The following is a 27,503-nucleotide window of genomic DNA, read 5'->3' on the forward strand; positions in this document are numbered from 1 at the left end:
TTTTTAAGTGTTGTTTAACAAAGAAAAATGTATAATCATTTCCATGGTTAACTTTGTCCCTGAGGAGACATTTATTTAACATTTTTGGAAGGAGTGCCCAGTGTCAGTACTTTATAACAGTCAAGGGTAAAGCTGTAAGTTTTCTGATGCCGGGAAGTCTTCAGGATGGAGTACTGTATGCTTTGCAGTTTCTCTGTAATGTGACAAGCTGCATTTTTGTCTTATTAATTTTAAGAGAGAGAAAAAAAAGAGGCTAGTGAGTGAACAACTATTTATAGCTGCTACAACATGAATGATAAGAGGAACTAACTTGTTTCACAGACATTCTACAACAATAAATACAACTAGAAACGGATAAGAACGACATCACTGTAATTGCATAATAATAAATGTTGAGGTGGTAAATGTAACTCCACTTTGGGTTGTCATGAATGTACCTGTAGGAAACATTCAGCTTTAAAGATTTAAATCAGGAAGTAATTTTAAAACCAACATATGACATTTTTTCTTGTATCACTGACTTCCATTGCAACTTTCCATGCAGAATGACTGTAGCAGGAAATCACACAGTGTTGTGGATGAAATACGTTGTTTTATGTGACACGTTTTTGATTTGGTTTCAAAAAACTAAACTTATCCTTTACATTTCTGTGTTTGTGTGCCTAAAACTCAAGTAAGTATTCCTCATGATCTTATTGGGTATCATGAGGTTTAGAGCTAGATTGTTGTCTCACATGCTCATGTCTAAACCACTGTTACAGTTTTCTCTCTGTGTTCACACACTGGGGTCCACCAGCTAGTATGGTTCAAGCACACAATTCTGTAGGTGGAGAGTGAAACTGGACTGCTGTCCTTCGCTCTCCCATACTGTCTCAGCAGTGACGCTGAGATCTGCCTCTGTCCTAACACTGCACATGGTCATTCTGTAGTCAATGTTCACTCATTGGATATGTAGTTTTGTTTTGTTGTTGTAAATCATTGCCTTTGCTTCTGCTTGCCCTCTTTTTACTGTCACTGATAACATGCGAAAAGCACAAGCCAACAAAATAAATGTTTTTCATTGTGTTTTTTTTTTTTCTTTACCTGACCCAATAAAATGCTCTTGTTCAGAGGAAATTCGATCTTGATAGGATTCGGAAAGCAGTTTGGGATGTGTTTCTCAAAGCCAGCAAATGATGGAATTTTATTCTTAACATAAAACATGAATGAATGATGAATGATTTTAACATAATACTGCATCCTGAAGATCCTGAAACTGCTTTATGGATCTTAATATCTTAATGGCCATGGTTTGTATGCATAATCTAATGATTTAGAGAACTGCCTATTATGTTTTGAATTTGTGTTCTCTTTTGTTTGTCTTCATGTTTGTATTTTTTTGGTGTTAACACTCTTGCGTTTTCCGTTTCCACGTTTGTGTAATTTGATTTCCGATGTTTTGTATTTTTCATGTGATCCCCCCCTCATCCCTTCCCAATTTTCCTTTCAACCAATGTTGCACGTGCGTATCATGTGACTTTGTCATGTGGCTCTTGCATGGTGCTGATGATGTCGTCTTCGCTGGTGAACAGAAGGTAATTTTTTGTTTCTTTATCATTTTGGCTCCATTGCACATTAGGAGAGAAAAAAGGAATCAATCATGAGTTAGAAAAAAAAAACATTCACCCAAAGCCATCAACTTCATGGACCATTTCATTCATGAGCCATTGATTCTCTTTACACTGCCCACTTCATTTCTGGATGTTAAAAACAGGCACTCTGCCTGAACGGTAAAGCCATAGGCCTCTGCTCTAATACATTTTAATAATCAGCAAATAGTGAATCATAACAGAGGTTATATATATTAAGTACAGAATACAGCATTCAACATTCTTTACTTCTACAACCTCTATGTTCAGTTAATATCCTACTGCTGAGATTTGTATTGATTTGTGGCAGAGTCCAAACAGGAGCATAAAATCCAATAACTCAAACTTTATTTGGCTCAGCTCTGCGGCCTACAATGTTTTATGGAGATTTGAATGTAATACCACTTACTATTGAATCATTTTAATATCACATAATTGCAAGGGCTTCAAGATGCCAGCATAACAATTTAAAAGTAGAAGTAATGCACTAGGGGTGTGACGGTATACACCATCGTCAAATCTGAAATACTGATAATATTGTTAAAGCTGCAGTGTGTAACCTTTTTGTTATTAAGTGTCAGTAGGGAAAAAATATATCTATAAAACTTGGTATCAGAGCTGTCTGGTGCTCTTAGGCACAGGTTTTTCAGAAATAGGTCATCATGCTACAAACGTATAAATTATTTGAATCCTCATTGAATATATATTAACACACCATCAGACCATCAGATTAATCTGAGTGGGGTCCTGATGCAGGGGGTAATCAACATTGGGGTTTAGGGTGTCAGTGTAACCATGATGATTCGTTTGCTTAAATTATTCAATATTTGCATAGTGTGGTGCCATAGTGTGGTACTTTTTGAGAGTAAAAACAATTTTAAACATGCACTAAAGCATGCAGTAAAATATGGGATAGTGCAGAGTGCTAAATAATAGACCGATGGACTGCTTGTGAATGTAAACAACTAGTCTGTAAACTCTTGTGCTACTAAATAATTGTAACTTTGATCTATAGCCTGCCTACCTCCATTTTGAAAAAGAGTGTAACATGCAGTGAGTAGATATAGAACATGTGCATAAACTCAGTATGTTTTTTTTTTTTTTTATTGGAGTAAAATCTGTAATGGGGTCAAAATGCAGGCAGGCATAGTTAAACATGAATAATCCATAATCTGAAACTAGGAAAACAGGCAAGGGTCAAAACCAGGAGAATACAGAACTAGGAAACACAAAAATCAAAGCTCAGACTTAACAAAACGAAAGCATGATAAGACTTTGCAATGAGTGACACACAAAGGATATAAAAGGGCAAAATAATCAAGAACTAACACAGAACAGGAGAACAGAATCAAATGACAGGGACAGAAAAGAAACCAAAACAAACAAATATGTGTTCGTTGCCATGGGAACCGCAACACAAAGGGTGAACCATGACAAAGAGATACCACAGAAATCTTTTGCATGGTTACCATTATGCCATATATATGCCATATATACCATATTATTAAAAAACAAAAAAAAACAAAACAGTACTTCCAAGTGGTGAAACAGAAAAGCATTTTTGAATAGCGAGTTCAAATCCCAACAATGCCACAGCCATCTATGACTGGGAGTCAAGGGATCAATATTGGCCGTGCGCTCTTGGTTAGAGATATAGCATACTCTGTCTCCCCTGTCAATCAATGGGTGTCTGTAAACTCATGTATTCAGAAGAGGGTAGATAGCCCTTTCCTCTCAGTGTGTTACACTGACCTGTGGCACGGTAGTTCAAAAAGAAAATAATAAAAACTGTGATGGTTCTACATTAAAGTTAAAACCCGTAGTAACATATCTCTACTAGAGAGGTCACCAAATCTCTAAATCCCCAAGCGTTACATACTACAGCGTTAACATTATTCCAGTATTCCACATATGTTACAAAATATATAATCTCCAGGTTATGAAATGTATTTCTCATGTCTTCTATTTTAAAGAACAAACCAACCAGACAAAAACTAATTAATTCATGAACTCTGTTTCTAAAACTATTTAAGCAGTTTACCCAAATAATTAAACCCTTTAACTGTGCTATTCATGATTTAGTATTGAAATTGCATATCATGTATTTTTACACTATATCGTTCCACCCCTAGCATGCACCATCTGTAATATGACCTTACCTGATTAAATTAACAGTTCTACACCAGTTCCACTATACATTGCTGCACGCATGCAAGTTCACACACACTTCTGTTCAGGCCTGCGACTTGTCCTGGTCCTGTGGTTTTCTCCCGTGCATGTTCTGCGTGTGTCTGTGTCCACAACGTCTGCACTGTCATAGTCTGGTTTCCATGTATGCTGCTGCTGTGAAGTTAGAGCACATCACTCTCTCTCTCTATTTAAGGGACACTGGTCATTACGGTGGCTTGTGAAAATGAAACTGACGACTTGGATTGTGATTTTGTTTAATTTTCCTGGCATTCATGGTAGACTGGGATGTAAATCAGAGACTGCAGTCTCACTCTTGCATGATAGAGCATGTCTCTGTCTGTCCATCTATCTTCTTTATTACTTTAACCCTCAAACTTCTTTTTACTTTTGTAGCATCTGGAAAACTTTCACCTAACTGGGAATGATGCTGGTGACTGGATCTCTAATTTCCATTGACGTGTGCAATATATGAATGAAATGCTGTCTTTATTACTAACCCAGGTTTATTTGGATTTCAGCATCAAGCCATGCCTTGTGACGGCTGTGACCTTTCTAATGTTATAAGGTTCTATTTGGCCTTTAATGATCATTTAGATAGGACCTTATAATATTAGGGTCATGTAGTGCCAAAAATAACCAAGTATTATCTAAGATCTAGTTTCCTGCATGTTTGACTAATAAGCTAATGGTCTGAATCTATTTAAAGTGCCTTTGACTGATGTAAAACACCACAAGGGAAAAATGAAAAGCAATACTTCAAGATTAATCCATCCTTGTGTTTTTTTTTCCACTAGGGTCATGAATTTTTCTCTCTCATTCCATCATAGTAGCACATCCATGCAGATATGTAGCTATAGCTTACACCATCCCATAACTCATATCTGTCTTGTGTGTGCAAGCTAGCGGTGACGTCTTTGGTCAATGTCATGCCAAGTGCTAATGGGGCTATACTAGCCATTATTTGTTATGATTAATCCACAATAGTTGTAGTCTCCTCCCAGGTTCCTCTGGTGACACAGGTGGCCAGCTAACAATCCAAACAAGCAGCCCACCCAGAGATCTGACTCGCCCTTGGCCTCGCTGATATTATTAAAAATAATGGAGGAGCTCCTCCAATCAACGTGAGCAGGATAATTAAGGGAGCACTGTCATTAGGCAGCCGACTCGGTGAGATAACGAGCTCCCACTGAGAGTACATTGCAGTGGTGCCCTCTTGCTCCAGCCCTCTTCTCATTAGTGCCAAGCACGGTCCATGTTTTAACTTCCCTCTCCCATGAGCCAGGAACTCTCACTAATGCTCAATATTCAGAAAACGGTTTTATGAAAGACCTTGTTATGCCTCTCAAAAACATACACCGCAATGCCATCTCTCAACACTCAGTTGTAGAGCTAAATTATTGCCAGTGCCAGGATGATTATGATTAAAATCTCCAGATTAATTGGTTTCACCTATACCATGTTGTTAAACTGCTTCGATGTGTACAGTCCGATGGGAATTGATCTTACATATCAAAAGCTAATAAAGAAATGTATGACAATGATGCAACTTTTAACAACAGATATCTCTGCTATCAAACAGCTAATTACCGCAGAAGGTGTTGCAAGGCAAACCATGTGGAATGCACTTGTTCTAATAAGTTATCGTTTCTATAGTAACAACTTACACAGGGACTTGCATGATGGATGCACCACATAAACAGATTTTAAAATTGTTGATATGGTGTAGTTTTCCATGAGGAGACTTTTTTTAGCATTTTTAGAAGGAGTATCTAGTGTCAGCTCTTCCTAACTGAGGTAAAGAGATGCTGGTGAGGTAACAACTGTTGATAGCTGTTCCACAGCATTAAAAGTACCTACATATAAATGGATAAAATGTAAAACATATCAGTTTTTTTAATAAATAAAAATATATCATTGGCAAATTACTGTGGTATAAGACAAATAGAGCTCTTCGGGACATGCTGTTATAAGAAAATAATCCATTTTTTACCACCGCACCATATCGACCTATCATTGATTAATTTTTTTTAAACAGCACACTCCAGTGTGTTACATTCCTATTTTGTATCGATTGTTATCTCATGTTAGTTAACATGACCTAATCTATGTCATGTTAGCTAGGTTAGTACCAACTATCGACATAAAACATACTTTTGGAAAGTAAATGCCCCCATGGTGAATGTTGAGAGTAATTGTATAGGTGATCATTCAAAAGGTGTAGCTCAGTACCAAGAATGTGAAGAACAAACATAAAATCTTGGGAAGTATGTTCTTGCCATGGTTTCTCACTAACTCTCAACAACGTGAGAATGAAGAACAGTCCTGTAAGCTTCGTACTCTGCTCCAGTTAACATTTATGAGTTGCCTAGTCAGCAGTGTCGCAGTATTTTAATCTGTCCCTGCTGGAATGTCTGGTAATGATGCATCCTCAATATTTAGGTAGGACCAAGAACACTTCAGGGAGACAGGGAGAACCGTTCTCAGTTAATGACATTAAAAGCAAATACATGACAATACCAGAAAATATAAGCCCATATTGAGAAAATTACTTCGTTTTACTTTTCCCAGCATAACTTCTAACCCAGCTGTAAAATGATTTGAATACATGAAGGGTAACAATTTTCTATGTATTAAAACTCATTAGCATTTTAAGTAATGTAATTTCCGTGACACTTTTGCTATTCAGCCCAGTTCAAGAAGTAATGATTCTACCATTTAGTAGGCTTTAAATTGAACATTCACTGATTCAACTTCGATAAGGGCCTTTTAATCGTAACCTTTCCTGGCATAGTGCAATACCATTACAATAACTCATTTCTAAAGGTGTGAGCTAAGCCTCCTGTGTTTACTGCATACGTGTTGAGGGCCTGGGCTAGGACACTCACGCTAAACCCAAGCAGATTCTGTTCTTTTCTCACTATATATGTGTTTTCCTCAGGGGAACCAAATCCTCCAAAACTGGAGGCCAAGCTGCAGTCCCCAGGCAATGAGCTGAAGGTCAACTGGATCAAGCAGGACGATGGTGGCTCACCTATCAAACAGTACCTAGTGAGCTTTAGACCTGTGAGTATGATGGAATATGTAGTACTACACCAATCTATTGTTCTTCAGTCAATAGCATGTTACTCCATTGTTCTGCAGTCAGATACTTGTCATTCGATAAGGTGTCCAGTCTGAAGCACGTTACTCCATATTTCTCCAGTAAAAAACATTTCTTCCGAGTTATACAGTCAGAGACACATTGCCACATAATAGAAATCTTCAGTCAAACATATTAGTCTATGGTTGTCTAGTGAGAAACAGCTTTCTAGTCAAAAAGATTATTCACAATAATTAATTAAGTAAGTAATTTAGTCAGAAAAAATGCTTCTCCAAAGGTCTTGTCTTTCATGTTTCTGACTGGGTTTATGTTGGAGGTCGAGTTGCACTGTTACGTTGAGAACACCCATATTGACCATTTGTGTATTTCTGTGCCTATGTGCAAACAGAAACACCAGAACACTTGGAAGCCTGTGGTCCGTGTCCCTAATGGCAGTGAGTTTTTGGTGCTAAGAGGTTTGGATTGGAACACAGAGTATGAGGTTTCTGTGGTGGCAGAGAATCAGCAGGGCCGCTCCCAGCCAGGCATCCTCTTCTTCAGGACCTCCGCAGAACCCACTGCCATCCCAGGTACTATTCATTTTGACTCTTCCCCTCTAATCCCTACCCCAGCCACAGTTCCTGTCAGTCAGCACAGCCTGCAGCCGCCAAGCCCCAAAATGCTCCACCATAGCCCCAGTTAACTCTTTTCTCCTCTGCTCTGGTTAGGGATTATGTGGGCTATCAGGATTGTGACCAGGCTTCTCCTGGTTTTGCAGACCACGATACAGTCAGAGGTTGATGAGACTGGTTTAGCTCAGTGGAGCCATAAAACAGTGAGGGATGGCTAGGAGAGCTGCTGGGGGTTAAGCCTGGAGACGTGACTCTAGCTTAGTAACACTCAGCTGCTCTCCAGGTCTTTACTTGCAGCCCGACTCTTCTGGCAGCCCTCAGCTTGCTCTTTTAGCCAGCTATATTGCCCCACTTAAAGATTCTATCAGCGAAGATGAGATTTTCTGCTTGGTACTCAAGAAGCAAAGCCACACAGAATCCCTGTCACCCCTACACCCCTCCCTTCCATTGGCTTTGGCTGCTTTGTGCTTTGTTTGCAGGGCTGTGGTTTCAGACAAGTTTGCATTCTTATGTAACCTGCCTCCCCACGGATCAAGAAATGGGCCCACTCTTTCTGTCTTTCTTTATTTCTGTTGCTATCTTTGTCTAAAAGGCTAAGGTTCAGCTCACTGCAGGCTCACTGCAGTACCAAGCTTTTACTGATTAGACTGTGGCCCTTGTCTCTGTGGGGATGCAGCCTCTGGTTTTGCATGGTGATGCTTTAACAAGATTAATGTCTTAATGCTTTTCTGGGGACCTAACAGGCTTCTGCTGGTGCATGGCACCCGCTTCTCTCATCCGCTTGATGGGAAGCAGTCATAAAAAAACAGTGGGAGGTTTGGATCTTAGACTGCTATGGCATAGCAGGGTCAGATGGATCGAGTTTAAAAAAAAAGATTCAATGAGTTTTCCTTTTGCTCCTTATTTACAGAACATGCCCACGCTTACACATTGCTGTGCCAGAGTAGTTAGCTCCAGTGTGTAACATGTGGGCAATCAAAAGACATCAAGGCTTTTATTTTTGGTCCAGCATCTGCATTGCCTCAGCCTCAGCAGCTGCTCGACAGCAGCTGCGCAGAAACTGTCCAAGTTATTTTCTTGGTTTTTATTAGTACCAGATCACATACAGGTCTATCGACTTTAGCTCTGTGGAATACATAGTCTCGCAAGCGAGGTCTCTAGCTTTTGCTAGAGAGTCTGGTACATTTCATCATGAAACATGGCCAAGACTTGGCTATTTTCACAAAAAGAGGTCATTTGACTGATGTTGAAAACGATCAGCCACATAAAATATCTGTATCATGTCAGCAAACATGTAAAGATATCTCATTTACTCTCTGTTTCAAACAAAATGTTTGAAGAACTTTCAAAGATTGGTTGAACTTTTTTGTCACGGTGTTCAGAAGTTCTGAAGCTTTTGGCTAAAAAAGTGGGAAAAAAAGATATCAGCAATCTGAGACCTTTGGTCTTTGGTACATGGATGAGACACATAATGCAGTGTAAACTCTAAGTCATTTGGTGGGAACTCTAATACTGAGGCATTAACCTTAAGGCATCGTAAATTTCCATTCAGCTATCCAAATCTCCCCAGATACAGCTGACCAGGAGTGAGGCTGTTCTGAAGCAATGGCCGCTAACGTTGCTCAGTTTTAGCAACAGTTGAATGCTCAGTCAGTCATCCAACAAACCATTTACACCATGTTGCATCACTGCTTGTTTATACTTTATGTTTTTTGTCTGAATGCAACATTCCCTGGTGTAAACAGTTCAGCAGGAGAAAACATTATTTCGTTTCATAGACGTATATCTATACATTGGTAAAGTATTAAATTAGTCAAGGTTCAAATTTGTTCACAGACTATTCATTAAGTTTAATACCAGGGAAGTTGCTTAATGTTTTACTCCACCCATTGTTTGCCCAGTCCCTTCATCATTTACCATCTCTGTATGTCCTCTACCCATGGCTTGCTATGCTGCCCCTGTCATTCTGCGCTATTAACGTTATGGCTTTTATTTGTTTGTATTAACTTGCTTGAATTTTCCTTTAATATTCTTTTCTAATCTATAGTAATCTTTCAAGTTTGTTTCTGTATTTGACGTATTCTGTCTCTTTCTCTCTTTTCTCTCCCTTTTTCCCATTTCCTTCCCTCCTCTTTCCCTTGTTCTGTCTCTATCCATGAACTCGGACACTGCTGGATCATCACATTTTCATATGCAAAAACACCTCGGCTCTTGATTTCTATTTTCTCTCTTTTTTTCCCTCTCCTTTGGAAACCTCTCCTTTTTTTTTTTTTGCGGTGGTGTGCTCTGTCGCTGTGGTCTCCTGCCACTGTGTTTATGGTGTGGTGGTCGTGGCCGTGGTGTTGGCTACCTCAGCTACCCTTGGCTGCTCCTGTGTCACGTACGCTCTGGTCACTCTCATGCTCCCCATGCTGACTGTGTTCTTGCTCTCATAAACTGGAGCTCGACTGAAGAGAGGAGTGCTTGCCTCCCCCTGGCCCACTCTCCAACCTCCAACCTTCTGATCCTCTGATCTTCTGATCCCACTGCAAGCTTAACAAACAAGAACAACAAAGAAATATCGGTTACATGTTAATGGGGTTAAGCCGAGTACTCAATACTTGCATCATTCTGAATGTTTTTTTTTTTCATTCTGATTGTTTTTACGCTCTCTGTTCTTTATTCCCATGAATTTTCTGTCAAAATTAGGCACCATCTGTGTGGTTTGAAAGTTTTGGGCTTGGTTTTTTTTTTTGTTTTTTTTTTTTTTAAATCATGGACTTTCTGAAGCACTGTAGAACATCTTGTGCCTACCAAGAATTTCTCCAGGCTTCTCTTGGTGATGCATTCAGTGTACAATCACTGAGAGGGCATCTTCAACCAAGAGATTTTATACAAGTCCTGCTCTGATCACATGAATTTCTATTCAGTTTCTTATTCATTTTTCTTCCTAGATCTATTGGTTTGATAACAGGGCTCATAATGGAAGGTTATTTTCAAGAGGTCAGGCTTGTGTGTTAATATAAAAATTTTTTGTGACAAAATGTACATAATTTTAGATAATTCTAAAAAAAAAACTATGAAAGTGTGCTTCTTGTTCTGGATTTTTTTTTTTAATTTTATTTACTTTGTTTTTTTTTTTTCTTTGCTTCTTACTCGAGGAAAAAAGAACATATTCAAAACGTACTACCACTGTCCGAAGTGTGATTTGATTCTACTCTGTAATACAGTTTTGTAACTACATACCAGTGTGTTGTCATGCAGTAATCATTGTAGGCTTTAAGAAAAAAAAATAAGATTAATGTATTTTTATTGAAGGAGTAATGTGAGCTTGGATCCATTGGAAGAAGCACTATGGGATCTTGAGTCATAGCCGTATGCTAGCTGGAGTTCATAATACATTGGATCATAATACAGTGTGAACGTAGTGTGTGTTTTCTCCACACTGCCATGGTGCTGATTGTTGGTTCAAACTGACCCACAGAGCCTTCAGCTGTGAAAGGCAAGTGTGTTCTGCTGTACTGGTGGTTTCTCGTCATTATCCATCATCATGTGAACTGCTAAATTCTTTAGAGCTTTTTTTTTCTTAATGACATTTTTTAGGACACTTCACTCCTTGTCTGAAAACCAAACATGACACCCATAGGCGTTTGTGTGAACTTCTGTAACACTTACAATAAAAGAATGTTTGTGACACTTGCTACATTATTCCCTGTTGGCCAACTGTCTGTCATTACCCAAGGCTGGTGTATCAAAAAGCATTAAGTTGTTTGAAAAGACTTTTTTTCTCTTCCAGGGAGGCCACCAATTGTCAAATGCCTAATGTCAGAATGTCTTGCAATGTAACAGCTCATGAGTCGCATATGGCATTGGGAACCTGGGGTGTTTAAAATGGTCTCTATAGTGACGTTTGCTTCCTGATTCTAATAATAATAAAATTATGAAAATTAATCAACATGATTCTTGGAAACACTTGCCAATCACCAATCACCTGGTTGGGTCTTTTCCTACCTGTAAGGCAGGAGATTATTTTATTTATTACAATTGAGGTTTTTTTATATTCTGTATCAAATAATTGGTAGGATTGCAGCACATAGACATTTTTTAACACCACATCAGGGTTGTAGCCAAAGTTTATTTTAGATTGTAGAGGTACGCCTGGTTAAGTCAGGAAAGTGAGTACGCAAGCATTATGTCTCCTAATGAGAATGATAATTAACCTCATTATCACAAACAGTGAGGGGAAAAACACATTTTTCAATTTTAAACAACACACAATTGCCTTGGTGTCCTTGCATTTAACTGCTGAATTGCTGATGGCACCATGGCGTGTATAGGCTAATTAACCAGAGGCTAATTAACCAGAAGCATACCTTTTCCAACACTAACTGTAGACATCTAGGGCGCCTGTTGAAGATTGCAATTATCTCACTGTAGACCAATGACTCTGCTAATTCCTCTTATTTATTTTTTTTGTACAACACTAACACTTAAGACTGAAATTTGTTTCCTTGCCAAGATTACAAAGTACTGCGCTAGGTAGGAACCAACATATCTTACGTAGCTAACCCCATTCATTTGCAAAAAACAAATGCATCAGGAGCAACTCATTTCAGCAACACATTTTACCAATAACATCATTTAAACAGTATATTTTCTGAGATATTATAGTATATTTTCAACAGTGCAACATATGGACCATTTGGTTCCTTTTTGTTTTTTGTTGCTATCAGCAGTCTAGGATGGGCCTGATATTCACATTAGGGTAGCTAATGCTCCCATGCTCATATCAGTATCTACTTTTTACACCAAGTTTGTAAATATCATGGTTGACTCTTGAATGTTGTGATTATCTTGTCCTAAACCAAGGACTCAGCTAATTCCTTAACCTTTAGTGACTTGAAAAAATGCACACTGAAAACGGTTCACATGCCATGACAATGCGTTAACGATTATGCTAGCTAGGTACGATGCTTGCAGTAAACTACAGTAACATAGCTTAGGAAGATTGCATTAGTCACTAGTCACTCAGTAGGGCATTTTACCACTGAAATCACATGAAAGTCAGTGGCAATTGACTGATATGGGCCACAGATTAATTTGTTCCTCTTCTGTTTGCCTTGGTTTCTATTTTGGGTTTGGTTATATTGCTTTTGGGTTTGGTTGTATTGCTTTTGGCTTTGGTTTGGTATTGATTTTGGGTTTGATTTGGTATTGATTTTGGGTGTGGTTTGGTTTATATTTTGGGTTTAGTTAGATTTGGTTTGATTTGGGTTTGGTTTTAGAACCGTCAGAAACATGGCCTGGCCTGGGCTACAAATTTGAACAGCTCAGCCGCCCCTCATGGCCTCACTCATGCTTCACAGGGTATCCACTTTTGTTACCAGCAGATGTAGTCATAATGTCATAGCAGCAGTTTATTCTAGGGAAGAGAAACTGGTTATACATTGGTAGGCTATTTAGCATTAAATCTATCTTAGAGATGTCACTATAGAAGGGATAACAGCTAATAGCATACGAAAGAGTGTAGGGGCGATATCTACCAGAGGCTAATTCCCCAAACACCTCGTTATAATCCAGTGACATTGATAATTCCATTCCACAGATAAAACTTAAGACATGACCACATGTAAACTGTTACGTAGCTAAGTACTGTGCCAGCCTGACACTAACACAAAATTGGTAGTTACAAAAAAAAAAAACAGATATAATCTCATAAATGAATACATTTTGCAACATTTAAATTGCCAATTCAGAGATACATGCAGCTAATCATTTTTTTTTCTTTTTTTTCTGTTCATTCTTTGAGCCAGCAGAAACCTTTGAGGGTCCTGGGATACAAACTGGGGTGATTCATGCCCCCTGTAGCTAAATCTCTTTCTGCATGATATGCACTTTTTGACCAGCAGTCTAGAGCATGCTACTTTGAGCATTTAGCACAGCAGGTCCATTCAACCTACTTATATTAAAGCCAAAATGATTAGAGAATTTCAGAAAGTCTGAGACTGGCTTGAAGTAGAATGAAAAAAGCAGTCTTTTAACTTCAACTTGAAAAGGAACGTCTAATTAACTTTATCTGCATTTTCTAGGTAGCCATATCTCTTGCTAAACATAAGACTTTAGCATGTTTTCGATGCTTATACAATACAAGGATATAATATAGCAGTTATTATTTATTACTTAGCATTTTCACAGTATTATTATTACTATTTTAAATAGTTTATTCATTGGTTTATTTCAAAATTTTATACACAGCAAAAACAAGTCTTAGATGGTTTACAGTAATTAGGAGCACATTTTACTACAAAAAAATTGGATTACATAGTTTGGCTCATTAAATATTATTGTTAAATGTGTTATTAAATGCAGATGAACTTTACACCCTGCACTTATCCAGTATTCTGTCCAGGCACAAGAGAAGCGGAGCTTCCAGCTTAAAATCATGAGTTCATTCCATATTCATTTCCTTTTAAAATGCACATATATCATGCTAGAAGATACCTCATACCCAGAAGAAACTTTTTAAACAACCTGATACATTTCCCCACATGTTCCTACTAGTGTTTCATATTCAATTTGTCATCTCTGTAGTGAGAATCTGTGGAGACAGGTGACAGGCCTATAGGACATTCTGGACATGTTGCTGACTCGGCAGGCGGGGGCTTTGGTGTTGGAGAGCTCAGAGCCAGCATTTGTTCTTAGACGTGTGATGTGATTTATTGCTGCGCTTACAATGCGGCCCAGAGCAGAGGAAAACAAATGTTAGGCTGCAAAGAGCCCTGAACCCTCTTGAGCTGGGCAGTAGATTAAAGCTGCCAGTCATGTCTCCCACTTTCTTTAGCCAGATGTGCTCTCCAAAACACAGCTGGAATCAGAGATGGAGAAAAACACTGGCGGAAATAAAGACGGGGAGATAGAGTGTGAGAGGCAGTATAGTATAGCTGTCAAAGTGAATGATCAGTTCTTATCTTTAAGACACTGTTGAGGATTGTGGAAGTGATAATCCCAGCATTGAATTCTCTAACACACTAAAGAAGGCATCTCAAACTCGTAGAACTGTGAAATCAAGAACCAGCACTAGATAACCTACATTTAAGTTCCTAGCTTTGCCTTGATTAAACCTGGAACCTTAAAGTGTTCTTGTGTTTGTCACTTATATTTCAACAGGGCAATTCCAGATCAGAAGGGATTCCACATAGAATTGCTTTAGGAAGCTAAGAGCCCTTACATATCCAAAAAATCAATGAGAAACTCTTTTTTTCTAAAAGTGTGACAAATTAAAGGAAGATCTATTATGATATAGGGGGCATTTATTTATATTGCTGGATTGGTTTGGGTCCACTTGTTCCCTTTAAGGAAAGAGTCATTGCAAATCAATACAAAGCTCTTCTGACTGGTCACCTTTACCCTATAATGAAACATCCTTATATTTTATCCTGGTGGGAGTGACCTCTTCGAAGATGACTCCGCCCCCATCCACAGGACATGACAGCTCAGTGAATGGTTTGATGAGTATAAAAATGATGTAAATCATATGCTACGACCTTCAGTGTCACCAAATCTCAACCCAGCTGCATACTTATGTTAGACAATGTTAGACAGCACTCCACCACCATCAAAACACCACTATTCTTTTGGAAGAGTGATGTTCATCCCTCCAGTACAGTTCAAGAGATTAGTAGAATCAATGCCAAGGAGCATTGAAGTTGTTATGGCGGCTTGTAGTGGCTCAGCATCTTACTAATATACTTAATGTTGCTTTTTTTCCTTTGTGACCCATCAGTATATACAGTACATCCACTGACTGTAGAAGATCTTTTGCTCCCCTCTACCCTGTCCATCATCCACTGCAGAACAGATACTATAGTAGTGTGTGTTGTACTGGTACTAATGTATCTAGTTTGTGGTGGTCCTTTGAGGAACCTTTCCATTGATGGATGAGGTAGATACTAGGTGGTAAACTGTACCTTAAGGCAGCTGGTCTACAGACCAATATTATATGTCCTCAAAGTGATCAAGACAGTAAGTGGACCTGATAAAAAAAAGGGTCTAAGAGTGTAGGTCACACCTGGCATTAACATGGATCCTGGGTGAACTGATCGTAAGTGGACAGGGCTAAGTACAGGTATGAATGGAGTCAAATGCATCTTAAAGACACATTATGATCATGGATCCGATCATGGATCTCATCATCATCCTCTAGTGGAAATGATGTGTGAATGGCTATGCTTCTCGGCTTTCTACTTGTGATCAGATTTCTCAAGACAGATGTTAATACCAGGTGTGAACAGGGCCTTAGGTTCTTCAAGCCTTCTTTGGATAGTAAAGGGTTTGTTAGCTTTTTAAATGCATTCTACTAGATTTCTATGTTTAACCATTTTTTTTCTAAGATTGTAGGTGTGCCAGGTAGAAAAGGGATGCCAAAGAGGTTTTTTGAATAGTTCAAAGAAGAGCCAATCTTTCTTGAAGATCCATTTGAAAGTGATAAAAAAAAAAATTCCTGATCCTAATAGTTCTTTTTACAATAGAATGCAAGCGTAAAATCCTAATCTGTTCCTGTTGAATACCCATGATCTACTGAACCCACAACAGCTGAAGTGTACTTGTTTAGAATCTATCACTGTGTCTGTTTTAGGGTTTTACATAGAACCTTTAAGAGTCCCTTCAAGAGTATCAACAGAAAAACCCTTTATGCTGCTAGATTACACTTTTTCTTCTGAGAATGTATTATTTGACACTGAGGAAAAAAAACATTAAATCTAGAACCCTTACAGAATCTTTTGTTGTCCCTCTGGGGGAACTTTTAGAGGTTCAGTGTAAAGTGTTTACCAATGATACATTTTTAATAAGAACTGTAGGGATTTTCATCTAAGAACGTATGTTACAAGAATAGTTGTATTTGTTAAGAAATGTGTTTTTAAGGGTGTTAAAAACAGCTAGGTGGAAACATTTCTTCTATGTATTATTTGATGCAAAAAAAAATGTTAAACCTAGAACCCTTGAGGGATCTTGTTTCTCTGGGGGAACCTTTAGAGGTTCTGTGCAGGACCCTACAACTGAGTGTTTACCAGAGAGAAAGAGTTTTAAGTAGAACCCTCTTAGGAAGATAAGAACTCTGATCTATATAAAGAACCATTGGAGCATAGCTTAAAGGAGTTTTCTGAAAGGAAAACCCTTTGTTGTATGGTTCTACATAGAACCCTCTAAGCGGTCTCCCAGAGGGACAAACCAAAGAAGCCTGTATAGGGGACTAGATTAAACTTTTTTCTTCTAAAAGTGCATTATTGGACACTATCAGAAAATCTAGATTTTTAAAAAAAAAATCTGAAACCATTAAGGTTAAATCTAGAAGCTTTAACCTTTAAGAGATCTTTGTTTGTCCCTCTGTGGAACATTTAGACATTCTATGTAGAAGTGTTTAGCATTGAGAAAGGGTTGTAAATAGAACCTTTTAGGAAGATAAGATCCTTTAACCCCTTCTTTTTTTCCGAGTGTAGCTTACATGTTTAGAATATGTGTATTTGGAAAGTAATGCTTTAAAAAGGGTGTCTCCTAAAAGAATAATAAGTAATAATAATAAGTTCTATTTAGCTTTTCTGAAAGTAAAACCCTCCAAGAAGTCCCTGAGAGAGACAAATTGAAGAACCCTATCTGGTGCTAGATGGAACATGTTCTTCCAAAAATTGATGCAAAAAGTATTTTATATTATGATGACAAATGTTGCTTGAACTAAGTAACACTTTTTGTTAGATTTAAGAGGAATTTCTTATGACTACTGACACTAGATAAGACAGATTTTTGTGTGATGTGTTCTAAGAGAAGCTTTATTCACTATGTCCTCCTAACTGAAGCACACTGAATCTGCAAGTTATGATGTGAAGTGTTGTGATAATTGCATTGCTTTCTCTCTAATTCATTTCCGTATTAACTCTGCTTTGAACGCGTCAATAATTCACAGTCTCCCGACACATTTAAATGTGTTTACTTTATTTATAAGGCTATAAATTAAGGGCACATTTCATTAGATATAGGTATTTTAGTTTAGACCCTGACAGAATGTCAGCTAATGATAATTAATTACCCAGCCAAGACAACATTGATGGTTCTTTGGCTAAGATTGCATTTCCTGAGCTGAAAGGTCCCTGATGAGAAGAGTTCAGTAGAAATGTTTATTGAGTGCAAAGCACAGGCTTGTATTTTAAGAAGCTGCAGAAATAATGTTTTCCAACCTAATCTAAGAAAGCTAGGAAATAATAAGTCAACTTAAAAGAGGTGTTCATGTTCAGCTCCATGGTCCAATCAGACGTATTCCATACAGCCCAGGCTCTCAATCGTGAAAGCGTAGAACTTGGCAACGATGACTGACGGGAAAGCACATGCTGGAGAAAGATAACAAGGCTTCACAGAGGCTTTTCTGGAGGAAAAGAAGTGGGGAATGCTGCCAATTAATATTAATTCAGCAGGAGGGCTGAATTAGCAGAATATTTTTATTTCATTCTTCCTATTTTCTCACTTTTTTACTACTTTGGGTTTCTAGGTTTCTTCGTTCAGCTATACAGCTCAATAAATTGTATCTTTCAGGGTACAAAAACTTGTCAATTGTCTTTTGTACCTTTACTTAGAAGACCCCGAAAGGATGTAGTGTACATTTTAGAATTATTCGCAGTACGTAATTGGGACCTTATGGACCGCTGTTGTTCCTTTCAAGGATACATTCGCATTGCACCTCTGAGAAGAAATCTTCCTTTTTATCTGACAAAATTTGTGCTTCTGACTATTTTACCTTTTAAAAAACTGGCAAAATAGCTATTTTCTAGCGATATTGGCTACATTTCTAGCATTTTCTCTACTCTGGGATAATTCTCATTAATCAACCTGCCATCTGATCTGGTCTAATCTGCTACATTTAAAGCTACAGTTTGTGATATTTAAACGTGTCCCCAGACAAAATCATATCATATTTCCAAACAGTAAGCATATTTAAAAACATTTAAAAACACCTTTACACATCATCATTTGTATATTTATATATACAATCTATAATTTTTACATTATTAATTATGTCTCATTCAGGATAACACCTTGTTAGTGTTTTATTGTAAAGCCTCTAATGGATGTCATACTTTATCCCAGATTGTGATTAAGTATGGAATAAAGCATGACCATTGGTAAACCATTGGTAGCACTGCCAAATTGCTGTAGTATATGGGGAATAAAACACATTGGAATGTACCTTTATAGGAACATAATCAACGACAGGGTGGTGTGATGTTGCCTGATGCGACATGGACTTATTGTTCCCACCCTGAAGTTGATTATATTCCTATAAAAGCACATTCCAATGTGTTTTATTCCTCATATACCACAGCAATTTGGCAGTGCTACCAATGGTTTATTTATAGAAGTAAACATAGTCTTTTTTTATTCATTTATAGTTACATTTAATGTCACTTATGGTATAGCAGCTATAAACCATCTGTCCCTCATCAGCCTCTCTTTGTCTCTCTTGACGTTAATAAGACAAAATCCATTTAGCAAATCATAAAGTCCTGTCCCAAAGACTATCAAAAAAGCTTTATCTCTGATTGTTACAAAGCTCTGACAGTGGAGACTCCTTCCACAATGTTCAGTAATTGTCTCCTTACAGAACACTGCACCGTATCAATGGTTACACACTATTTTTTTTCACTTTATGTGGAGCATCCTCCATACATACATTAGAAAATGAATCACAATCAGAAGGCTGTGGTATATGTATAATTGTGGTATAAGTGTAATTGCTGTAGATGTATTCATATTATTATGGACTACTTATATTTTTGCTCTGAGCACAAATTCCGGTTGCCAGTCCTTTCCCCCGGAGTGCTGCGTGGGCACAGGTTTGCTCAAGGGCACAATGACAGTAGCAGAACATTAACAGGATCTTAACAGCACATATTGCACTCATGACCTCATGGACCAAAGGCAAATGTTCTCACTATGTTTCCACCACCCACTCACACATTCAAAGTGTTCTGTACATTTAGATTCTTTTCAAAATGTGTCCATATATCTAAGAAAATCTTGTAGTAGCAGATTGTTTCCATGGTGTAAACATTTTTATCGCTGGTAAGTAGTACAGCTCTTCCTGTTTACCATTTTGTCTTTTTTTTCTGTTGAAATGCAAAACATGGTCCAAATTCTGTGTTTGTCAGTGTGTAAGCATGTGTTTACATGTCATGCAGTCCTCCAAAGTAGCAATGCTCTAAAGTACCAAACTCTTAATAATAAGAATAGTCTCAATTTCATGCCAGCACAGTTTCTGTGTAAAGACATTGCTAGATGGAAGACATGAGCTGCAAAAACCTTTGTCTCTGAAAGTGGATGCTGTGCAGATGAGTAGTGCAGGATGATCAGGTTTTTCAGCTTTGTGTTACACTGCATAAATAGGTAGTATGCAGTCTTTCCAAGGAAGTGCTGTCCTGTACGTTTCAGCTGTTGTATTTAACCACAGGAAGTGTGTGTGTGTGTGTTGTGTGTCTGGCTTTGTTCCTCATTCAGCAATGAATAATTGTGTTTTTTTGTCCCTCAAGGATGCACCAAAAATTTGTTCAGCTGGATGAGTAATGATGCAGTATTTCAAAATACTGTTTCTGTTGTTTTGCTTCGGTTATTGATAACCTGCTCAAATCAAACATGCAAAGTCCAATTGAGTAACCCATAACCAGGGTGGGTTTTTTTTATTGTCATCTATCGCTATACAAATTAAGCATGATTCCCCCATTAAAGCTTAATCTTGATATCAGTCACAGTTAAGTCACACAGAGCAACATTTAAGAGAGAAGTGGAGAATAATCAGTAATAAGTCACTAAGTGATAATCTGTAATAAAAGTCAATAAATTTCCAGTCACGCTTTTTTAAATGTCAGAATATGCACAGCAATAGCATGAATTAATAAATTTAGTTTAAAGGAACACTCCAGTGTATTTCTAACCTAATATCTGTTGCTCTATTCTGAGAAAAAAACCTGAAAAGGTCTTGAGACAGTCAGTAAATGTTAGATACTTTTTTATGTGTTCTCGAAATATTTTTTCCTGGAATGATTTCTTAAATTCTTCAGTCAAATATATTTGTGTGTAATGCTCTAAATCTGTATAATATATTTTTAGAGGTGGGACTATTTAGAGGGAATTATTTGGGGTTAGGTTTTAGCAACATAATCAGCATGATGGTGCATGGGTGCCACAAAACCTTGAGGAAAGTGTATAACCTTATACACTTTTCAAACATTTAAAATCATTACAAGTTGTTTGGTTGTCCCTCTGGGTGAATCCTTAAAGGTTCTATGTGGAACCCTACAACAGAGTGTTTCCCTGTGAGAAAGAGTTCCAAGTGGAACTTTTTTTTGGAAGCTAATAACCCTTAATTATCCAGTGAACCCTTAAAGAACCCATGAGGAACTCAATCCCTTATGTCTGTTTCGTAAGACTGTTGTGTTCGTGTTATAGGGTCACATTTTTTAAACATTTGTTGACAATTCAATAACTGCCCTTATCCTTCCAGTGAGTTTTATGTTATTTTCCCAGTACAAAGAAATGTTGAAATACTTGTCTGTGGTGATCGAGGACAAGATGTGGATCATCATGCGGTAAAATGTGAGGGATAGAGGTTAGGTTAAAAATGCTACAGTATTCCTTTTATGTAAAGAATAAAACACTGGGGAGTGTGCTGTTATAGGAAAATAATCACCGAAGAGGTTGTGTAACGTGGCCTGGCGCAAAGCAGAGTTAATGTTAACACCCTGAATGTGATTATTTTCCAATAATAGCACATCCTTAACACAATCTTATACCACAGTTTATAGTTAATATTGTGGAACATCTAAGAAACAACTTAGTTCCTGTAATCACCTAAGCTGCAAAGCGCTGACGCTGGAGATTCATGTTTTTGGTCTCGGCTTCAAACTTGATTTTTTGGTGCATCACTACTTTTAGTAATGTAATATCCTAATCTGAACATACACAGTCTGGTACTAGACCTAGTCATAGATGAAGTCTTGTGCATCGAAGAACCTACACTTAGCATGTTTCTCTCTCTCCTTCTTCCTAAGATCCAGTGGCCAGTGGTTCAGGGCTTGGTACAGGGGCCATCGTGGGCATTCTCATTGTGGTTTTCCTCCTGCTGCTCGTCGGCGTGGACGTCACCTGCTACTTCCTCAACAAATGCGGCCTGCTCATGTGCATTGCCGTCAACTTCTGTGGCAAGTCCGGCCCCGCCGCCAAGGGCAAGGACATTGAAGAGGGCAAGGCAGCTTTCACGTGAGCACTTCATTTTTTTGCTTCCCTCAGTTTTGTGTCAATCTGTGCTACAGGCACTGCGCCATCCATCAGACCTCCTCTTTCATTATCATCTCCATCAGCTCTGTAGGAAAACTCGTAACAGGCCTGATTGGAGCTTATCTGACTCTATGAATGAGAATAATGGTAATATGATGGGTTGCTCACTCTGAGTTAAGAGTAGGGCACCATCATGCAGGTTACAATAAGAATAATGTGGAGTCTCTACAGTATGTCATAAGCATAAAATCACTATAGTTAAGTTAACTGTTACAGTGAAATTGGCTTGTAAATGGTATAATTCTGTATGAGTACAGCACAGGGTGGTATTATAGCCAGTATATTAAGGGAAATCTTGCCTATTACAAACCTAACAATAGAGATGAACAGCACTATAAAGAAATTGGCCAGGCTAACCTGAGCTAAAAGCTAGTGGTGTTTTATGCTAATCACATTGCTAGAATCTGAAAAGTGAAATGGCTTCAGGAGTCAACCATATCCCTGATAATAAGCTAGAAAAGAAACACTAAAAATACAATGACTAACCCTGACCCAGCTACAAATTTTAGGTTAGAAAAATGTTTTCTGATTTTTGCTTTCTAGAACTGTTGAGTTTTCTGTGTGTTTTAAGAATATTTTTGGAAATATATGTCTCAAATCTCACACTATAGGCTATGCACGATGTTCATACATTTTGTCCTTTTTGTGTATGGTAATAACATTTCAGATTGAATGGTAATTTTTAGCAAAAAAAAAAAGAAGAAGAAGAAGTAGTAACAGATCACTGTGTGGTAACTCATGCTATTGAAACACATCAGTAAAACCTCCACAGAACAAACTTTCTTTAAAAAAAAATTAACACACAAAAATTACTATATTGTTGTACACTATACTTGTTGTATACTGTACTATACTGTTTATCCATCTAACGTTTTTAGAACCTGTTGAATTCGTTTGTGGGCATTTTTCTAATGTTCTCTTATTTGTGTAACTACCTGGCATAAACAAAGACAAGTCGGTTATGAACAAACAGGGAACCATGAGATACTTTATACCATGAGAACATTTATTTAGCTAATGAAGAGAAAGTTGGAAGCAGGTCACGATGCTGTTAAACTTCTGTTTAAATGTATTCATTTGTGACACTGCAGCCAATCACAGATTACTTCATGCCAACTGTTAAAAGGCACATCAGAAAAAAAGATAGGAACAAAAAAAACAAAAAGAAGAGCATCCACAATTGAACCATAATACCAAAACAAATTAATGACTGTGGGTCATCACCATAGATGTAGCTATTATTGACCTGAATGGGCTTCTCTCAATTTTTGGTAACTCTAGGTTTTTTAAGTCTTCTATGAGATACAGGAAAGGGAAAAAATATCTATATTTTTTTTCACAGAGAACAGAATCTGGTCAATATAATTGATTTTGGTACATTAATTTAAAAATTTAAAAGGCTTGCTATCTGATGACTAACAAAGAGCGAACAAAGCTCTTTTTTCCTTAATATGACTAAATTGCCTCTATTGTATAACCTATACCTGATAAAATAAATAGTTTAAAGTTGCTTTAACTTTTAACTAACACTAGAAAATACAAGCTAGACACTAGATACTTACACATAAAATGTCTAACATTTGGTGGTGTTGCAGGAAACTGCAGCACATGTAGACAGATTAGTTATATTTGCATTTTTAAGTTACATCCATAGACAACTATTTATTTTATAGCACAAAAAGAAACTGTATTGCTCTTTCGAGAATCTGTAAAGCTGTTTAGCTCACTAATATATATCTAAGATCATAACACTATACTGGATCTGACAAATATTGATCTTTTGTCCATTATTCTCTTACAGGAAAGATGAGTCTAAAGAGCCCATAGTGGAAGTGAGGACCGAGGAAGAGCGCACCCCCAACCATGAGGGAGGAATCCCCACTGAACCCAATGAGACCACCCCACTTACCAACCCTGAGTGAGTCTCTCTTACACACATGCGCGCATGCACACGCGCCTGCACACCTATGCACAGAAGTTACAACTCATGCATGGAAAGCAAGGAAAAGGGCTCTCAGGTGGAGTTAATGGTGGTCTAGGTCACTAATCCTTGGCATGCATTAAGGCTTATTTTCAAAGAAGTGGCTTCATGAGAATAGGCAGCTAATGACATCAATGTCAGAATAGTGAGCGTGGGGAGTGATTTGAATAGAAGCTAATACATTACCTGCTGGAGAGCTATTTGTGAAGCGTGGTCAGTGAACGAGAAGGAGCTATGCTCAGAATGCTGCACATGATTCAGACACTGAGAGGTCTTGCTGTTAGTGTGATTAGTCTGTTCGCTTGCAGGGAAGGAACACCCCCAAGTCTGGTGTTTGCCTTTCCAGTCATGTAGTGTTTATCACAGAAGTGCCATGGCGTGCTTTAATTACTCTGTGTTTTAGCTGAGCATGTCTTTAGACATGAGTGTTTGACAAGGTGCAAGCATAGATGTATTCTTTCTTTTTTTTTACTTTTAAATTGCATGTTGCAGTTACTTACACTTGGGCAGTGGGCAATATGACTATCATATCAATATCACAGTAAATTATTTCACTTAGCATGAATTACATACATTCCTTTTCTGACAGTAGTGTGGCATAATGAAAATAGTTGCCAATTTGGGAATCATTTATCTTTTATCACTTATCTTTGAGTAAAGTGGTAGAGCCAAACCAAGCTAGAAAGTTCCACCAAGCTTATATTGTTGCTTTACTTCATGCTAACATGCATATATTGATAATGCTAGTCACCTGTAAATTACCAAGCATGTTCAAGGCATGGCTGATTTACATTTAGTTACACCAACAAAACCCTGTAAAAGGAAAAGCTCACAGAGAGCTGTAAATGACAAATGATGAAAGAGTGCGTCCGAAGACCAATGGTTAATCTTCCAGTAATGTAGTATACAGTGCCAATACTTTCATGCTAATTGAAAAGATAATCTTGTCCTTTCACACGGGCTCAACTTCTCGCATGTAAAACTTCCAGTGTTGAAAAGTTGACACTTGTACAAAAGTTATCATGGAACGTGTTGGGGAAGCAGTGTCACCATCAAAGTATTAGCTAGCTAGCAAAGCAGCAGTGTCACTAGCAAAGTATTAGCTTGCTAATTTAATTATCCATACTTACCAGTAATATCTTAGTGATGTAGGAAGCAAGAAATATGACTCAAAAAGGTTACTGGCTGTTAATGAGACCTTTTTTGTACAATTAGCTAATATTTTAATTGGCAGAAATGATAGCATTCATTATGGTTATTGCGTCAATGTCGCTGAGCTACATTTGTTGTGTAGCTACCTTGCCTTTAGTGAAAACATTAATAGCTTTTTCCATTAGTAGTGGTTCCATGTCAGCAAACATTAGCTAAATGTTTTCAGTAAGAGAGTGACTTCATTCATATTGTAAATACATAAAACCACATGTGAATTGTTGCTTAATGCATTATCTTTTGACAAGGTCTCTCATATTCAGGATTTTCCGAAACAATTAAGAGTAATGCTGCCACACTGGCTTTCAGCGCAGATAGTTCAGGGTCGAAGCTAGCATTTATGGCTTCAATGCAGATTTCACCCTCAAAATCTGTAATTCACGAAGCGTCTGTTCCTGTCATAGTTATTTTTCACTAGTGCCTCAGTGTCTGTTGCACTGGTTAATACTTTAGCTTTGCCTATTTTCCCACTCAGATGGTGGCTCATTTGTTGATGTCTTCCCATCTCTCTCTCAGCTTCTACCCTGAGTTAGGCACACTCTCCCCATCATAACCCACTCATATGATCTGCAACTAATGCACGAAACAGATGGTCATGATTGGAAAAATGATCAGGTTTCAGGACTTTAGAAACTACTTTACCGTCACCATTTTTATGTGGTTCTGTTTCTTTGCTGCTACTTTATTCCAAACCTAAATAACATGATACATATTGTGTATCGTGACAATATCTTCAAGTATCGTGATATGATTTTTCCATATCGCCCACCCCCACTTACTCTGTATTCATATGTGTGCTTTGACTTCCCTCCCACTCTTTTTTTTGACAATATGGCCGTCTCTCTCTCTCTCTTTCTCTCTCTCTCTCTCTCTCTCACTCTCTCTGTCGCTGTCTCTCACCCTTTCTTTCGTCTCCCCCTGTCCTCTTAGGCATGCTGCTGACACCTCTGCCACAGTAGTGGATTTGCTCCCCTCTTTAGCCACTAACTCAGAGCCAGTCACTGACAGTCCTGCTAGTGAGAGCACCACCCTCAACTCCAGCACTGCCCCTGCACCTGACCCCAAAACCACAGCCCCTCCTCAGTCTAGTGCCCCCAAAGCCAGCATAACCTCTCCTACCTCCCCGCCTGCTGACACCCCGCTGGTGGACCTGAGTGATGGTCCCTCCACCCAGGCTTCTTGGCCCTCAGAAACCCCCAAATCCACTCCCCCTTCATCCGAACCCAAAAATGCTACAGATGCCATCCAAAATACAGGTTCAACTCCAGTCTCGCAGGTAGATGGAGGAGCCCACCACGCGTCAGATGCTGATCTGGCCAATGACTCCAACTCCACCAGCGCACCAGCTGTGCCCAGCCAGGACGAGTATGGCTCTAGTTGTGTGTGTGTCTTTGTCCTCACCACTTTTCACTTTCTTTGTTAGTGTTGGTCTCTCTTCTCCCTCAATAATCTACACACTCGCATTCATTCCCCTCATTCATTCACTTTGCGTCTCCTCATTTCACCAATATGAGTGCGTTTCATGAGGAAATGCCACTCCAGGCCTGAAACAGTTACTGCTTATTAGAGTATCGTGGATGTATGTCCAGATTTTGCCAAGTGATGTGTACCTGAGCCAAGAAGATTGATCAGCCAAAAACAAACTTGATAGTGAATAGTGAAGTGACTTGTGGCCAAGTATGGTGACCCATACTAGGAATTTGTGCTCTGCATTTAACCCATCCAAGTGCACACACACAGTAGTGAACACAAACACACACAGTGAACACACACCCGGAGCAGTGGGCAGCCTTTTTTTGCTGCGGCACCCGGGGAGCAGTTTGGGGGTTCGGTGCCTTGGTCAAGGGTCTCACCTCAGTCGTGGTATTGAGGGTGGGAGAGAGCGCTGGTCATTCACTCCCCCCACCTACAATCCCTGCTGGACCTGAGACTCGAATCCACGACCTTCAGGTTTACCTTCGGGTTGCAAGTCCGACTCTCTATCCATTAGGCCATAATGTTACTCAGTATAATTTTTTTCCCCCATGTTGGTCACCTGCCAATTCCTACCCATCAGCTAGCTATTCCCTATCATATAACAGGGGAGTGTGAAGGCTAGCGTGTATTCCTCAGAGAACTGTTGCTCATGCTATATCACAGGTGCTGTCTGCCCTCTTCTGCATACATGGGCTCACAGATTGGCTAGTGTCACTGTGATTGACAGCAGAATGTATGTCATCCCTCCCACTTAGAAAGCATGTCCAATTTTTCTCCCTTGGCTCCAGGCCACAGATGGCTGTGGCATCAGCAGGAATTGAACTTGCGACGATAGGGCGTGTGTTTTTCTGTTCTGTTTTCACATACTTAGTAGAGATGTAACTGGAAAAGGCGGTCCCTTAATATAATCACAGTAAAAAAATGCAGATGTAGGGTCCTGCTGTCTTTGCGAT

At 38.5% G+C, this 27,503-nt stretch overlaps 1 protein-coding gene across 12 annotated transcripts in view; it reads left to right on the top strand.

The window, feature by feature from the left end:
• The window catches only part of ncam1a (neural cell adhesion molecule 1a), a 253,408-nt gene that overhangs the window by 217,877 nt on the left and 8,028 nt on the right, over positions 1-27,503 (top strand). For 6 of the 12 annotated variants that reach the window (XM_053240085.1, XM_053240086.1, XM_034311068.2 and 3 more), the window contains 5 exons: positions 6,757-6,881; positions 7,307-7,487; positions 21,599-21,806; positions 23,686-23,802; positions 26,005-26,439. In XM_053240085.1, coding sequence (XP_053096060.1) covers positions 6,757-6,881; positions 7,307-7,487; positions 21,599-21,806; positions 23,686-23,802; positions 26,005-26,439 — 1,066 coding nt within the window. Of the gene's footprint in view, positions 1-6,756; positions 6,882-7,306; positions 7,488-9,884; positions 18,719-21,598; positions 21,807-23,685; positions 23,803-26,004; positions 26,440-27,503 lie in introns of those variants that run through there. The other 6 variants (XM_053240090.1, XM_053240091.1, XM_026938997.3 and 3 more) reach the window with 4 other exon arrangements.

This window comes from Pangasianodon hypophthalmus, chromosome 15, assembly GCF_027358585.1.
Source record: "Pangasianodon hypophthalmus isolate fPanHyp1 chromosome 15, fPanHyp1.pri, whole genome shotgun sequence".
Taxonomy (NCBI): domain Eukaryota; kingdom Metazoa; phylum Chordata; class Actinopteri; order Siluriformes; family Pangasiidae; genus Pangasianodon; species Pangasianodon hypophthalmus.